We start from the raw sequence: 17,765 nt of genomic DNA, 5'->3' as shown, positions 1-17,765 counted from the left end.
AATTTCGGTGATTTTTATCGATACCCTTCTGTCTAGGTAACGTCAGACTTGATAGAACCGTCATCGGTTAATCCGGATCTTCGCCTAATCCGGATGGAATCGCCGGTCAAATCGAATTCGGATTAACCGAGTTCTACTGTACTTAGCAGTTTAGACACAAATGAACGTGACAATCATGACGACCTGTATAATATATCTTTGAAACGGATATTCGTGTCAAATCTGAATTATTGGTGTCTAAACCAGTTACGGTACTAATGAAAAATCGTTACTCTAGTGTTAATTAAGACCAATTAGACGCCAAAGTAGAGCTTGCGTGTTTCAGTACAGTACTTCTTTATTCCTAGCAGAAAATTTTCATTTATTTTACATGTACGGTACCGTACGTGAATATATTGTCGTTCTTGCATTCCTGTCAGGAGTAGCCAAAATCTTGCATTACGGTAACCAACGACAACTTCAATTACCAGTATGTGCCTAACAAAAGATTACAAATACCGTACTGTATCTGTTCTACTCACGACGCCCTGTTGTTGCCAGTCGGCGAACACTTTTTAATTTCTTTTCCACCTGTTTCGGTGTAAAGGGTTGGAAGTAGTACTCTAAGCACTGATTTACATGTCTCGTAATCAAGTTTTTTTTTTCTAGCCTGCTTTTCACTGCAACACGGTCACTTTGATTGAAGAAACATTTTCGTTCTGATAAATATTCGACAGTACTGGAACATATTACAGCCTCTTTGAAGGAGCCCTTTCAGTAAAATAGCCTAAACAGCTGTACACAATAGTGGGAGGTTTTTTATGATTATTTATCATTACATTATCGAGTTTTGTTTTTCAACGTCCAGGATTTGCAAGGCAGTTAACTTGGGTGGGGTCTTGTAGACCCCACCCTAGATGACGCTGGCTGTAGGAATGCCCCAGACTTCACATCCGACCTCAACTCTTCACGTTCACCAGGGTAGGTGGTATATTATAACTACTGTAGTTTATTACAAATAAAATGAGTCGACTCCACAAACTGTGTTATTTTTCATCAAAGATTCCACTGTATTTGAGGCAGATTGTGGAAGGCGTAAAAAAGAGTCTTACAGTAGAATTCATCTCATTCGCCAGTTCGCCTTATTCGTCATATTTTTGTTGGTCGCGGCAAAGAGCAGTATAGTTTTAACCCGTTTACAAAAGTCGAAAATTTGTCAGTCTTGTTAATCCTCTTGATGTGGCGGATTAGGAAAATTCTTTTGAAAAATCACGAGGACTTGACATTTGTGACCAGTCGATGATTTTGATCGTTGCGTCATTCAAACAATTAGCAAGTCGCCATCCAGTCTGTAATCTTCTGCATGAACGGATTTGAAGCATGGACAAGATTTAAGGAAAATTGAATTATTCTCAGGACATTGCTGGAACCCTGAAATAAAATGACATTCAGAGATCGAGTAGAATAGAAGTGCCTGAATGGAATAAACGGCATCGCAACCCTAAACAATAAACATAATGTTCTCCAATGCTCAATCTTGAGGTTGTTGCAACACAGGTTGACTCAACACAAAGATGTTAACTCAAAATGAACTAGCTCGCGATTCAAGTTGCACCTATTGCGCACAATGAATGTACCAAGACCTATACAAGCGATCCACTCGTTGTTGAGGGCTATTTAAAAACATGACATCAGTTTTCGTATGTTGCCAACTAACACGATAGAACGGTGGCAACACTCTATCCTCCAAAACGCTCCTCACACCCGCGGACGTGACAATGTCAGCTACGTAATAAAAACTCAGCAGATCATAATATAGCCAGTCAGTCATCTGGACTAGCGTAGAACTGCTCCGCAAAACTTGCACGTTTAAAAAAATCATTGATGATCGACTGCAACAGACACAACGTTCGGCTGCGTCGCTGAGAGCCCTGGTTTGAAAAGGCACCCGTTCGGCACCGCCCTAGAGCTTGTGGCTGCGTCTTTGATGACACCTACAGGCATGCCGTCAATTGCGAAATGGCGTCCCTTCGACTGCAGCCCTTGATTTTTCGCATGATTATGATCAGTACGCTGCTCTAAAGATAAATACTTCCGGCCCTCATAAGAGTTATGGCGTACTGAACTGATGCAATCGCAATATCATCAAATATGCTCGAAGGAAATAACTCTATTCGCTGCCATAGGAGAGATTTGTTAATAATCGATATAAAGAAATGCAACTCACTTATCAAAAGTACTTCAGTTTGAATGAGATTCCTGTAAAGTTTGTAGTCCCGAAAATTCTGTGCAGATTTCCTTCATCATCACCTGCACCTAACAATCATGTATCGTACTGTGGTTAAACACAGTTAATTCTGATTACAATACAATTTAGGCGACATGACTCGAGCATAAAAACTCTCAATTCTTCACATGAAGATGACAAAGCGTAGTTTAACTATGTGCGTGTGCTACGCACTTTATTAATAATAACACAGTCTATATTTGAGCGCACTGAGGTTAACTTACAGCATCAGTTAAAATACAGACTGTGTCGACTATGTGACTCCAGTAAATCGTGATAGCGATAAGCGGTTCGACACCCAAAGAGGGCACGTTGCTGCGTCTTTGACAAGGCACTTAAGACATGCTGGAAAGTGGTAAGATAAAGATGGTCACTACACATGTAAAATATTCACTAACTGCAAATTCAACAAAAGCACCTTTCTACCAATGGTGAAATGTCACTTTTTATTAGAATATAAGCTGAAAATCTTATTATAGCGAAATCGATTTGAAACAAAGTACGCTCAAAGGTTAGGTTATTTTGCGAATATCAGCATTTGGTGAATGCAAATAGCAGTAGGCTACTAACTAAGTAAAGAGAAAACAGATATATTTATGTTTGTCATATCTGAAGGAACTGTATATTGCTAGGGCAGCAATACCCACACTCATGTAATGTAATTCTAAATTCGTGAGACATATTATATATTGGTTAATGGTAAGGACAGAATAGTTCTTTTGCGTTGTTTTTCGAATACAATCTTGACTAGGTTTTTCCAGATCACAAAAGTTAGATTAGTCATAAGGGTAACATCGCAACAATTACCTCATGGCAGGTTTGCATGAAAGTGATTACTTCTGAGTCTGACCACTTTTTGATTTTAATCTCCAGCTCATTTCCACCAGGTCTGCAAACACATCAAGTCCATGTACACTTGGCTTTGTCACAAATAGCAAAAAAATTATTAAAAACTATAGCCACACGAAGCTACTTGTTTTGCAATAAAAAGCAGAACGCGCTGGTTGAAAGGTAGTTTCTCCAGTTGTCAGTCAGAAATTGTCTATTCATTCAAGCTTTAAAATAACGTTTAGGCTTAGCGCAGGTGTTCCTTTCTTTTAGGGCAGTGGACGGGAATCGTTTTAGGTAAAAGAGCCATTAATGCTACATTTTTTAAATACATTTCAGTGAGAGCAATAGGTTAAAATGTTTTAACACTGGTGAGTTGTGAAAGTGGGAACGCGTCTTCGCAAGATGAGAAATATAGCGAGGGGTTTAAAGGGGGGTCTCTTCCACAAAAGTTACTTTTAATTTAGTGCATTCTGAGCGTATTTTCAGCTCTAAAAATTGTAGTAAAAAATTAAGATAACACTTTCGCGGTTTGCACTTTAGAAGATTAGAATTTATTGCCAACCAGATGTCGTTGTCAAAATAGCCATAGGTTCCCGACCCCTGTTTTAGGGTTTCGTTTAATTTATATAGCGTGCAATTAGTTTTCTTTTCTGATGTTATTTTGAAAAAAATTGTCTTTTTTATATTTGACATAAGATGTCTAGATAGACTTGCTTGTCTTATGAACAGGTTGATCACTTTTGTGTCCTGTGAAAAAACCACAACAACGCTAATAACATCCTAGACGAGCTTTTACCAAAGTTATACTCACACAAAAATGTCGTTCCTGTTTCCAGCTCCATCTAAAACGACAATAACACCAGTTAGTTGCATGACATGCAATTTTCACTCAACTAGATACTGGGGGTAGTGCAAAAGTAGGTTGATGAATTTGTAACTACGCTTTTTAATTATCAAGCGATACGTTGATACTATTGTCTTTCAGACAGGAGTGGGAAGCCTTTTCAAAGTCAACAAAAAACGAACACACACGGAAAATCTAACCTTTACACGGATCATTTGGTTAAATTAAAAAACAGAAAATAACAGGTGGTTGTCAATTAACTCCTATTTGGTTACAAGAAAAAAAAAACTTCAGCGAATTGCAGTCAAAAGTGTCTTCAATTCAAGTTGGCCACTTTCCGCTTGAAACTAATCGGTTAATATAAGCCGAGTAAGTTTATCTAAGCGATGCAGTCTCTGAGGGTTTACCTACAACAGCACAATATCAACAAGCGTATAAAAGTATGTTCGATTATGCTACATCAACCTACATGTACACCTCCAAAACTAAACAAAGTATACCGGTTTCTGTGATGTCAGTCGCAACATTGTACACTACTGTATAAAATGTTTTCTAAACACATTAGGTCTAAGTTTTAAACAACTACGATACTGCAGGGAGTTCAAAGTTTTAGCTACTTTAGCATAAAATTTATTGCATAATGTAGCCTAAACTAGTTTTTTTTAGTATGGTAGACAATTCTATGGTTTACCTCAGTTTTATCAAGGTTATTTGAAAGAGAAATACAGGGTGCTTGATTGATTTAGGATTTAATGCATTTACAGTACTGTACTTTAGAACACATCTTGTATTGTCACAACAGAAGTTGTCGATGATTTGAGTATCATATTCAACTACCAACACCCTGTATTAGCTAGCTTTTATTGGGTAAAACGATTTTTGTTTTTACTTTTCAATGAAAAAGCACAAGTACGTTACCTTGGTTAACACAAAACCTGATCTTTCGTCTATTAGAAGGAGCCGGTTTAGTCACGTTACTTTGCCGCCAAGTACTTTGATTTGTCGTCTACACCAGTTTTTTACTTGATCTAGCTCAGAATCCTCAATTAAATGTAGTTTGCTGTGTCCTAGTTTTACTCCAGGAGTCATTTGCAATGATTCTTCTGCAGGCTTTTTAATGACACAAGTTTTTTTTTTATTTGGTGAACATTTTTTACAACTCATTCATACACAACTGTAGTTCAGCGTTCAAGCCTCTTGAATTGATTCACTCATGGCTGCTGTAAAGTTTAAAATCTAACAATTATTTCAATTTTTGTACAACCAGTTACTTTATTTCTGAGTGATTTCTTTTAAGATTAAAATTTTTTCTCAACCAACTTGGAAAAAATATTAGACATTACTAAAAGAGTACAATCAAAAGTTTTTATTATAAAAACAGTTCAGAAAAAGTAGACACCGACTTACAGAGGTTTTAAAACCGGCGAAGCACATGCGCTTTTTGTTTCGTTCATTGGCAATTTGCACAAAGATGAATAAAATTACCTCAGACGATTACATGCTGGCAATGTCTTCACAAATCATGTGTGGCAAAATACATTTTAAAACGAAGCACAATGATATTCTAGTAATTGTATTGACGACATAATTACTTGTTTTTCAGCTACCATTATATCCATTAGTAATAACGCATTTTAGGGTGAAAGCTGTTTAAAATTTACCCTTGGTATTTTCTTTCACTATCGTCTGAAAAACACCATAGTATTAACAAATTCATTTTAACCGTAAAAATTACGCTGGCATTTTTGCAATAAAAGTTGTATGTAGAAATGTGCCTGTGGTTTTGCTGCACTTGACTGGGCCAGAAATTATAAGACATAAATTGAAAACATAGAGCTTTTAAGAACAGTTTTTAATGGCGGTTTTCTTCGTAAACCGAAGGTCATGATGTAAAATTAACTGCCTTGTCTTTTTCTCCTGAAGTTTTCGAGCAATTACCAACATGGCAATGGTAGCTAAGCTTGGTCTGTGTTTCATGATGTTATTGACACTTGATTGGGTCAACATCAGCTTATCAAGATAAGTTTCGTGTCTTTTCGTTTGTTCAGTGTTATTATTTACATCCCATTGTTTGTTGATGTTTTAAGCATTAGTCTCGGGGTTTAAGTGTATTTGCAAAACCTTGCCTTGTTGATCAATAAGGTTTTCCGGTGCCACGGGATCGGCCAGCTCCCCCTCTCATTTTGCCATGAAAGGGTTTGCTCCCATACTGCTGGCCACCGGATACGTCAGCAGAGCCATTCCCGTATGCCTCTGAAATAGAAGACACTACTTTAAAATCATTAACTAGAGTAGTGATTTGGCAATGTCCAGTGAAAGTAATTCACAAAACTGTCAAAATGAGCTTTGTAAGAAACTTTATACATCGCTATTTCTGACAATGCAGGATATTATAAGTCGAAGAAGTTGATACTTAAAAGCTTACACAATGAGTTAATAGAACATGATATAAATTATCTTGCTGAATTTAAAGTTGCACAACCCACTCACCATAAGAGGCTGCTTCGCCATAGCCATAAGCATCCGCACCGTATGAAGCATCGGCCCCGTACGCTCTACAAAAGCAAAGTTTCTATAACTGTTTACATAACTGTTCACAAAAAAGTTGATCATAAGTAACAAGCAGATGCATCGTCTACATAGGACATCTCTTCATTTTGCTATAAAGAAGCGTGGTCTTTACTCTGAAACATCAGGGTCGACCGGATGTCTGCAGTGGCTCCGCCATTTCTCTCTATTTTTCGATGTTGAGTCACTTCAAAATCAGTTGTAGTCGATGAAAATGAAACAAACATAATCCTCTTTCACTGGTTTTTGAAAGGAGTGTTGTTGGCTTTATGGAAACTAATGGAACATCTCATACGAAAGAAGGTGGAGCGAGTTGCCACAAGGATATTCGCACAATTTCACTAGTCACAGGCAAATCTTAGAAAACGCTATGAACAAAAACAACACATTTCACAACATACCCTTGCGCAGCGTAGGCATCCGCACCGTAAGCTTCGGTCCCGTATGCGTCATATGACGCCTCGGCACCATAGCCCTCGTATCCTTCATAGCTATCAGCCGAGTAGTCGTAGCCCTGAATGAAATATTGTTTTGGGTTGATTCAGATTATTTCTATAACAATATTGACAAGCAACTAAATTTTCTAATAAAACGGCCTAAACTAAAAGACTTTTAATAAAAGTAATAATAAAAATACTTTTCCTTCCAACTTTCAGACACAAAATATGTAACTTATTTAATAGTGTATAGACTACAACATGGAAAAACACATGCAATATGTAAATTGTAAAACCTATGTGATAGGCAAATGTGAGTGATTACGCCGCAAGACAAAGCAGAGGCATACAAGTAAACAATATAATCGCCCAACCTGTGCAGTAGCATAAAGATCAGTGGCCTGAGGTTTTGCTCCGAAACCGCCACCTCGTGTGCTGGCTCCTCGGCCACGACTTGTTGAATTTCCACCCCTTGCTGTTGAACCTCCTATAACACGCAAACATAATTAAGTTCCAACATTCAAGCCATAAAAGTCGCCATGGTTTCAAGTTCTACCTATTGATTGAAGGCATTAAAGTAGAAAGTTTTGGATATGTAGAATTGCTAAGACAGGGATAGTAAGACAGTTTCAAAGAGTTGCATAACCACTTTAGAATTTCGACTAATTGTTTTTATTTGTGGCCGAACTAATTGATGAATTTTTAAGCTAGAACAATAACGCAGGTTTTGTTTTTATCAAATAATTGTCAAGCTGTTGCCAGGGCTTACAACACAGTAGGTTAAAAAAATGAAAAACTACAACAGATGTGATCGGAATAACTAAGACCTTAAGCTGTTAACCTGGTTTTTTTTTCGGTCATTTACCAATTTTTTAGCAAAATCTCCGAAAATATATATAGTCAATTGACTATATATGACCAAAATGACTAAAAATGACTGAAATAAATAAAATTGACCGAATGTTTTCAAGTCATTTTGGACAAATGATCGAAAAGTCTCAGCGAAAAAAAGCCCAGCTGTTAACGCAATGTTCACAAAACAAAGACTCATAGATGAAATCATTTTTCGTCATATCTAGAGTAATGTTAAGTGATTGAAGGTTTAGATTAAATGTAAAAAAAAAACAAGAAAGCCAAGTCTTCATGTACTATCAATATTCTAGAGCCCTCATGAAAGACACAGCTCCATGATCTTCAGCATGTCCAATGTACCATTTGAGCGTAATAGCAGGACTATGACCTCTAACTAACTATATTATACAAATATTGTTACCTCTTGAGCCTCTCCCACCACGGCCTCCAGCACCTCTACCTCCCCCACTGCCTCTCATGGATGCACCTCCTCTTCCACCTCGTCCCCTAAAAGCATCAAACGTTCACTCAAACAGCAAGCAACCGTTCAGACTGTCATCTCAATTTTTATCACCACAGTTTCAATTAATTTGATTTTAACACATTGTTACAGAACGAATGTTTAACCAGGGGTTTCTGGATGCTGAATAATAAAGGCTAGTTATAATATGTCGTAAAAAGCTATCTTTGTTTACCGCATTCTGACCCACATTAAGAATTACTACTACTTTTCAGTCGTTTTAGAAATGGGTGCAAGAACTGGTTGGTGATTTTAACATGAAAAAAGGTTAAAGCTACTGAACTAGAACATGTTTTGTGGTTGCATTTAAATAATTTAAAGATGCACATTGCCAAATTTTAGCTTAACTTTTAGTCCCTGGAAGAATTTTCTTACTCTGAACATTATTACAAATAACACTTCCCTCATAACGCCAGTGACATCCCACACAAATATATACCATACCTCATGCCGCCCCTTGCACCGCCACGACCCATGCCTCTTCCACGTCCAGTATCCATTGCAAGTTCTTCTTCATCAACATGCAGCAGCTTGCTTATTTCGTTTACAGCTCGACCAATGTTCATGTAAACCTGACAAACACAGGGACAGCAAGATAAAAATGCTGACAAGACCGATAAATGTGAAGGCTGAGTTTCCTCTGGTTTAAAAGAAATTAGCTCATACAAACAAACTATTAAATCAGGGGTGTCCAACTCAACACGCTGTTGTGCCAACATTTGGTGACTTATGTTTAACTAATTCTCACTAATATTAATAAAGAGTTTTTTTTATTAACAAGTACAACTTTTACTAACACATCAAAAACATTTATTTATTAAATTATGCAAATCATTAACAAAAAAATGCTTCTTTCTAAATGTTTGTTTTCAACCAAACTAGAAACAGTGAAATTTAACAGCGTAGTGGCAATGTGTATAACTGCATTTAAGTGTCCGTTGGAATCATACGCGCCCCCCGTAAATTTATGGTCGAGGGGCAACAAAAATGGCTATTACAAGTGGTATTTCAAAGATAAAATACTTGGCGAAGTAGATTTACATCATTTATTTTAAACGGACAAAAGAATGCCTAAAGCGAAAAACAGCCTACGTTGCTCTTGCCCGCAAAACAGCAGCTGATCGCATGGCTTTCTCTGGAACGTGAATTACTACTGAGATGCGCAAATTGCGCATGCTCAATGCTCACAGTCACAGTGCTTATCTTCCCGCGCGTGAGGAGCAACTTTAAAGTCAAAATGCGTGGTAGCGAAAAAACGAATGCGAGGTGGAATGTTCATTCTCATTTCACGAGTTATCCAAACGTCCGTGAGATTTTCTGTGACTTCAAACATGAAATCGATGTTAGCAAACTTTATCGAGTTGAAACTACGACACAACGAACAATTACGTGAATACAGCTTGAAGAAAAAATGCATTTTTCAAAACTGTCATCCGTGTTTTGCTTCAATAAGCACTGTATTGATGTACCGTGAAACCTTACAACTTTGCCCAGATATCATGAGTTAGCTGACAATTATTTGTTGTAAATTTTGTTGTAAAGGAGGTAATTCTTGTTGCAATGGCTTATCTGGTTTGCAAAGACATGTGCTAAAGCATGCAACAACTTAAATTATCAGAAGTAATCTTTTTCATAATTTTTTTTTTGTTTTATTTTGCTGAGCAAAGTTGTCCCCAAAGTGGCAACTTTGCCCACAGCTAGTTTTTTTGGCTATATTTTACACATTTAGTTGTGAATCAAGCAATTTTAACATGGTATCATTCAACTTTGCCCACAAACAGTGTTTTTAAAAATAACTTACAGTAGAAAAATAACTTTCTGCCCAATTGGTAGGGACTTTATACAATTGGTTACCCTCATGGTCGCAATTAGCCACACCAGGCTTAACGATTATATATTGAAATCAACTTGTTTATTGATTAGAAATTCCTAATATAAACAGCAAAGAAATATGAACAACTACTGAACGACAGTATCATCAATCATGCACCTTTCTGTGACACAGCGGCAACAGTGGATGTTACAAAAATGAATTTTTGGATACCAACAGCAGAACGATTACAATACATGTTTTACAGTTTGTGACAAATTACACAGAAAAGAAAATATTGTTTTGTCGATCAACGATTGGTTCTGGAAGAACGCGAGATATTGCATCAAAGTCCACAAAGGTCTGATCCTCATTCAAGGGCCATGAGTACTTGTCACAAGACAAATTGTATGGGGGCCTTAAGAATTTGACTTCATAAACTGAATTGGAAACTTTTCTTGTGATTTGGCCCGCATACAATTTGCTAATCATTCTTTATTACAAAAATACATGGAAAATCAGCAGAGCCCTATTGGCATATGCATTTCGCTCTAACTATGGAGCATCATTAGTGCCTTATTCAAATAGAATCTATTTGTTTAAATAAAAGTTTCTATTAGAATAAGGCACTAATGATGCTCTATAGTTAGAGCGAAATGCATATGCCAATAGGGCTCTGCTGAGTGCTGATTTTCCATGTATTTTTGCAATAAAGAATGATTAATTGATACTTGATGGAGAATCGCTGGCCTGCTGCTTCTTAGTCAGGAGATCCCCTAGCCTATCCTTAATGGAAATCAATATACAATTTGCTATTGTCACCCGTTGTGTTTTGGGAGGTTGAACCAATATTAAGTTCCACCACTACCCAATTAGACACCATTAATTCATCTTTGTTTGGTTTTGAAAGAGCTGCTGTTGTTTCCATGTCGGCATTGATATAGATTCCCATATTTTTTCTGCACAACGTCGTCAGATGTCATATACAGTAGTGCCAAAATGTGGTGATTTGGAACGTCAACCTGGTAGACAGCACTAGTGATGGAGCAAGCTGTAGCCCTGGAGCCAGAGCTGTGTGCAAGCTTATCCTAAAAATTATAACTAAACAACAGAGAAAAAATCATAGCCATCAATCCAGCTTGTTTCTGCTGATTTAAAAACTGCTAGCAATTAGAGATTTAGCTGAATGAGGTATCACCTCATGGCTCATATTCATGATGCTATTTTAATCAATCACAGCAATGTGTCTCTTAGTGACCTGTAATCAAGTTCATGACCTTACGTACAAACTTTGTAAAAGTTATATGCAAGAAATAGGCAGTTTGTGTTCGCTGGAGTGATCATGAGGAGTGGGCAAAGTTGTACCCAAAGCACAAAATAAGGGGTCACAACCACTAAAATGCCCAAAAAAATATCAAACTTCTTTAAATTGAATAAAAACTCATTTGCACATACTCATGAATAAATATAGAAGCTTTCCATATGGAAAACACTCTGCATGGGTAAATGACCTTTGACCCCCATGTGAAATTTCCGACACATAGTTTTTGCATTTTTTCCTTTTGTATTTTCATTTGGAATTAACTTAATGAAAATAAACTTAAAAAGTTATTTTTTTCTGCTGAAACAATTGATAAAATATTCATATTTAACAATATCATCCATTAAACAAAACCACTAAATCATGAAATCCGTATTGTGGTCGGATATACAAGTCACAAATTTTGGGCAAAGTTGTCCACCCGGGCAAAGTTGTAAGGTTTCACGGTATATATTTTCATATACATCAACAACTATGAGAGAACTGTACTACCGGTATTCAATAATAGACTATTGAGACATACGATAAAAAAACAGAAGAGAAAACAGTTCGCCGTTGTTAACGCTTTGAAGGTAAGTAATTAGCAGAACGAGCAAACGAGGTAAATAAAACCGATAGCGGGTTTCCACTCTGCTTGAAATCATGATTTTTTGCGTTTTATTTCGATAACTTCACTGTCTTGATCGTTGTTATTTACTCGCACGAAAAAGAAATGAATCGGCTTGTTTTCCAACTGTTCCAATTATGAGCTAACAATGCATGCGTAAAACTTTGAATCGTTTCAAGCAGCGGCTCTAATACATTCGGTTTGCGACCTAGGTGTCAATATAGACAAGACAGTAAGCTTAAACAAAGACTATTTTAATTGAGTAATATGGTTATGACGTCATCACCTTTCTCGCCCCCCAAGGTTTTTTGAAAAGTCGGCGCCTATGGTTGGAATGGTACAAATGTAAACCTCCACTATCACATACAATAGTTCTTTACAATCACGGTACCATTATTGTTTACTTGTTTAGTTTCCATGTCCCAAAACAGAAGAGCCAATTTAAAAAAATTTCAACAAAGGTGCCTACTACTGAGTACTGGCCTGTGCACATGCTTAGACTATGATACTGTGACACAGGTTAGAAGTATCATATGATTATGTATAATTGTATAATATTCGTTAGTTGTTTTAAATTTTCGCAAAAGCCAGAGTGCCGTTTTCACACACACACACCAAAACTGGATTAGCATTATAATATGTGTTGGAAACCACTGCTTTAAATATTGTGCAATAACACTGCAAAAGCCTACATGTGAATTTTACCTGGTCTAATGGTCCCATCCCAGAGATTCTAACATGAAGAGGAAGTTTAAGGTGTTGGTACTTTGCTTCTCCACCTTTTAATAGCTCATCGGCCTAACACAAATAATAAAATTACCATAAAGAAATACCGCTCAGTTAGAAAGAATTTCAGCAATTGCAAATAATCTCACATTCATAAAATCATAGTGTAGCAGCACTTTTAACAAACACAACAAAATGTTGTGGAACATTCACATATTTAAGATGGATTGTAAAAACTTGTAAAATTTGAAAATATTTACGACCTCATGAAGGTACCGTACCGTATGTTGAGATTTCAATTTGCTGAATAATGCAGAACTTAGAACTCTAACACTACGATGACATTACAACCTAAATCTACTTTAAAATGAACGTTATTACATTCCAAACAGAGCTTCAATTCTTTATGAAAATAAACTATGTTTGACAACCTTTGCTTTGTCTCTCATTGAGCCTCTTCCAAGAATTCCAATTCTCGTTGATGTGACATCTTGTATGCCTTTTAAAGTAGAACCTCCTGGGCCGATTAGGCGCCCAACAAAATTTACACTTGGATAAAGATGTGTCGGAACTTTTATACAGCAAGATGCTTTGGGTAGTTTAGAATCATGAATATCAACTAAGTCTGCATCGTTTGAAACGTCTTGATCTTCCTTGTTACTTTTAGGATTTTGAATTCTTTTGATTTCTGAAAATAGTCATGAAGAGCATGTTTACAGATAAATAAGCCAACATATTACAAAAAAAGAAAGAGAAATGGACTGGGTTACACTTCTCGTACACAAATAAGTTCATCACACATACTAATCAAGCCTTAAAGCAGCCGGCGGCCATGGCCGCTAAGTAGTGCTTAAATGACCACCGGCGCTACCTCCTTAGTCGGCCAATTTGGCCGCAGGATTCTTCTGGATAATTATTTAATTTCGCAATAGAATGATCGTGGATTAACTGTCGAAAATATGTAGTATCAAAGAGTGACGCAGAATTAGTCATAATCTCGAAATTCGTTTTTGTTGACGGCGTTGTCCGGTCTGAGCTGCTATTTCGGCAAACAAATTTAGTTTTACGGCAGACACACCAGTTTTAGCGTCGATCGTCATGTTTAATTACTTTATGTTGATAATTCTTTGCCATTCGAAAACTATAGCTACCTGTACAGTTTAGAAGGCTTTTTAAAATTTCAGCGAAGTCAGAAGTCACTCTGAAAGGCTTTCATCAAACCACTGGCGCCGAGTCCCAGGCGGGCGAGCTGCGCTTGCCGGACATTTTAGGAATTAAAAAAAAAATTCAATGCAATTTCAAGTCCCAAAATTTCTGTAACCAGCTGCCACCTTCTAATACTAGCCTACTTACCTTATTCGCAAGGTTTTGTCGCCATATGATAGGCCCTACTAAACCTACTAATTAAGCGATTAGTTTTCTCGTCAACTATTGCCATTGTTACATTAGGGTGTTGCAAATTTTACAACCTATGTTGAAAATATGATTTTCTGACCGGAAATGGCGTGAAACGACACCAAAAAAATTTTTCGAAAAATTTCAAGATTTAGGTGTCCCACGCTCACCCCGAAAATTTTGCGTTTTGCCGCAAATGAACATATTTTCAAACGCAAGCAATTTCTACATTTTACATCATAACCACACCATGTTGGGTATCATTTTAATCAGAATTTTATGGAGAACATCACTAAACTATCAAAAGTTAATTTTCTGCAAGAATGTAAAAATTGAAAATTTGGCCTGGCGTCATATTTTGACAAAAATCCATTCGAAAAAGGTGGAAAAATTTGAAAATTAGACACAAAATGTTTTGAAACATACGGTATACACAATACTACGATAGTTTTATCAGTTAAATGTCAAACAGTGTTAAAACTAAGTGTCAAAGCTCATTGGGCTTGTCAATCATCCTTGAAAATCACCATCTCATCCGAAACTTTGAAGCTAGGAGCAGTGAGCAAAAGTGAATTTTCCCTGGGCATTTTCTTTCTTACTGTAGTATCAAAACTTAACAAATTTTGCTGCATCTTGCTGTAATATAGCCTACTCGTATAATTTAATTTTGTAACCAGCCTTGCCTTATCATAATCACTAGGAGATTAAAGCCAGACATTGTGACGTAAAACTTGAACTAAGTTGTGCGTGAAGAAGTACCGTACCAGTACTCCCATCGATTCTTAGCGAAGAATTTGCCTTTGTTACGCTGATTTATTGGGATGCAACCCAGTTTGTACTATGAACAATTTGGACTGTCAGTTTGTAGCCTACCTTGAAAAGATCGAGAAAAAAATTAAAAAAAAACGAAGTCGCTGATCGCAGTGTCCGCAATCATTTTAAAATTTTCCACCTGAAAAGATCGAGAGAAAAAATAGCTCAAAACCGAAGTCCGCTGATCGCAGTTTCTGCAAACATTTTTCCACAGTTTCCGCTAACCCTAATTCTAACCATAGAGTACGGTAATCTACGGTATGCTCTAACCCTCGCTGATCACAGTTTCCACAAACATTTTTCCGCAGTTTCCGCTAACCTTTACCCTGACTATAGAGTAATCTATGCTCTAACCCTCGCTGATCGCAGTTTCCGCAAACATTTTAAAAGGGTTAGGGTATCGGTATCCGCAAACAAACAAACTGAAAAGATCGAGAGAAAAAAATAGAATATTGCTGATCGCAGTTTTTATTTTTCCGCAGTTTCCGCAAACATTTTAAAAGGGTTAGGTTTGTTTGTTTGTCCTGCATTGCGGGAAAGCGGACTTGAGCGCTATGCATCGGTGTACGCTTTCCGACATACACCTGACCCACGCTGCAGCCGACGGCAATGTCTGTTTTCCGGTTGTCTACTTTACTTATGACTTAAATTTGGTACTACCCATTACTCGAAATCGATCACTAGGTAGAGGCAATTATCGTTAAGTTTCTTGCCCAGAGAAACAACAGCAAGTGCGGGTGGCTGGAGTCGAACATGCAGGCTCTCGACTGCGAGCCCAACGCGCTAACCACTCGGCCACGGCTGCGGACAAGGGTTAGCTCCGATTAGGGTTGATCGGAGTTTCAGCAAACATTTTTAAATTTGTGGTAATGATCCCAAGAGGTTTTGTTTGTTCGCAGAAACTGCAATCAGCGACTTCGGCTTTTTTTAATTTTTTCTCTCGATCTTTTCAAGGTACGAACTGACGGTACAAATTGTTCATAGTATGAATTAGGTTGCATTCGTTGGATACCTGTTACGAAAGCTTTTTACATCTAGAAAACGGTCTAGTTTCCGACCAGATGTTTAGAAATACAGATGAAAAAACCTGTTATTTTTGGGTGGAAACCTTTTTAATTGTGACACACAGTCCTGAATAATTTCTACAATATTGAATTAATTACACTAAAAATGCTTACCGTTTGAAATTAATTGCAAAGCATGCACAAATGAAGGATCAATGCTGTCTTTTTCAGCCATGAGCTCTGGCAAATATTTTGAATCAACAGTTGCTTGTTCTTCAGCCATGATTTTTCTTTGATTAGATTACTAGACAGCACAAAAGTTTAGACTACAATTATCTGTGGAATGAAAAAAATACTACAACTAATTAACGTGCCTTAAAATAAAAATTTTGACATGCGTAAGTTACTCGGCGATTTCAAACTCTTTTCTACAACCAAACCACACAGCCAAAGTACAAACAGAAAGGATGAAAGCAAAACCATGCGGTCGCCATATCGCAAGAATTTTTTCTTCCCTTTTTACAATTAGAATAAGAGAATATTCATCCGCCACAACCAAATATGCTTTTAATTTTCAAATTCATTATTTATTTTGCTTCACACACATCAACATGGTTCTTTAAAAATATAACCGTAATATTCAGTTTCGTTAATGATAAAATTGTTACTTTTTTTGAGCCAACAAAGCAAATTTACAAAATATTTTCATCCATGTTGGGCGGGAAAAAGAAAAATAAGGCGGATGAGTTTAATTTATTGCATGAACTAAAAGAGAAATCACATGGTGTTTGAATTTGAAAAGTAGCCCTTTTATTTCTCACATTTTTTATCAGAATTTATTAAATAATATCTTCTCACTAAAATTGTTTTGCATTTTTGCATTTTATATTCCTTTCATTACCGTTTTATCCAAGTCTACTTGCAAATTTAAAAAAACATAAAATCTTCTCTTACCACATTCTTTTTTTTTTTTAAATTGATCGCTTCTCAGTCAGGGTTTTTTTCTGAAGAAAATGACTGAGAAGCTCTTCTCAGCCGAAATGTTCTAAAATCAATAAATCTACAGTTTTTGCTGATGCTATAAACCTTTTTACACTGTGGGTAAAATCTTAAGACCTAACTACCAATTTCGTTATTTTTTTAAAATCTTTCAAGAAGTCAGTTGGTTAGCGCGTGACTTTTAAAACGAAGAAGCTTCAAGATCAAGCGGCGCTGGTTCGACTCTCGGGGTGTGCGCTTGAGCAACGCACATTAAGGACTGCTCTCCATTCAGCGGAATATATTGGATGGAATAATGAATAATTCCTTGGCAACAAGACTTCAACGATCGGAAACTTCACTCTGTCAATCTCGGTGACCGGGCCGCGAAATTTTTTTCCCACGAGATTTCTGTCTCATTGATTCTAGTGACTCTAAAAGTAAGATTTTCCGAAAGTGTTTTGAGAGATTGGTTGATTCAGATTGCGAAATAACTATTTGCCAATCAAATTCTGCAATGATAATAAAATATAAGCTTTCCCTAACCCTACTTTTGTGAAAAGCTCTTGTGCATCGCAAATATTAAAGAAAAAAAAAGTTTGACTTCGACGGGCGTCGAACCCTCGTTCTCACGATCACTAGGCAGAGGATGAAACCACTGAACTAACCGTGCCAACGAGAAAATGTTGCATTCACACGGTTTTAATACGAACTATTGCCAAAATATGTACTGTAAATGAGACAGAAATTTCGTGGGAAAAAAAATTCGCGACCGGGCCTGCGTCAGTGATTC

At 36.9% G+C, this 17,765-nt stretch overlaps 1 protein-coding gene across 3 annotated transcripts; it reads right to left on the bottom strand.

The window, feature by feature from the left end:
• Window positions 1-758: 758 nt before the first annotated feature.
• LOC145764697 (uncharacterized) lies at window positions 759-16,326 on the bottom strand. Of its 3 annotated transcripts, XR_014288507.1 has the most exons (13): window positions 16,169-16,326; window positions 13,214-13,470; window positions 12,762-12,854; window positions 8,763-8,890; window positions 8,220-8,305; window positions 7,321-7,433; window positions 6,911-7,023; window positions 6,432-6,496; window positions 6,068-6,194; window positions 3,909-3,939; window positions 3,074-3,155; window positions 2,207-2,295; window positions 759-1,410 (listed from the first exon to the last, which is right to left on the bottom strand). XR_014288507.1 is itself a non-coding variant. In XM_082576349.1 (9 exons), exons 1-9 carry the CDS (start codon window positions 16,275-16,277, stop codon window positions 6,076-6,078), a joined length of 1,083 nt encoding a protein of 360 aa, XP_082432475.1. In that variant the 5' UTR covers window positions 16,278-16,326; the 3' UTR covers window positions 5,293-6,075. The 3 variants fall into 3 exon arrangements, 1 of the variants encoding a protein (XP_082432475.1); XR_014288508.1 differs by lacking the exons at window positions 759-1,410; window positions 2,207-2,295 and adding an exon at window positions 2,594-2,611; XM_082576349.1 differs by lacking the exons at window positions 759-1,410; window positions 2,207-2,295; window positions 3,074-3,155; window positions 3,909-3,939 and having other exon boundaries at window positions 5,293-6,194.
• Between the last annotated feature and the right edge of the window lie 1,439 nt (window positions 16,327-17,765).

The sequence above is a fragment of the Aplidium turbinatum genome, chromosome 2, assembly GCF_918807975.1.
Source record: "Aplidium turbinatum chromosome 2, kaAplTurb1.1, whole genome shotgun sequence".
Taxonomy (NCBI): domain Eukaryota; kingdom Metazoa; phylum Chordata; class Ascidiacea; order Aplousobranchia; family Polyclinidae; genus Aplidium; species Aplidium turbinatum.
The sequence above is the reverse complement of the archived record's forward strand: the minus strand, read 5'-3'. Positions and strand labels throughout refer to the sequence as shown.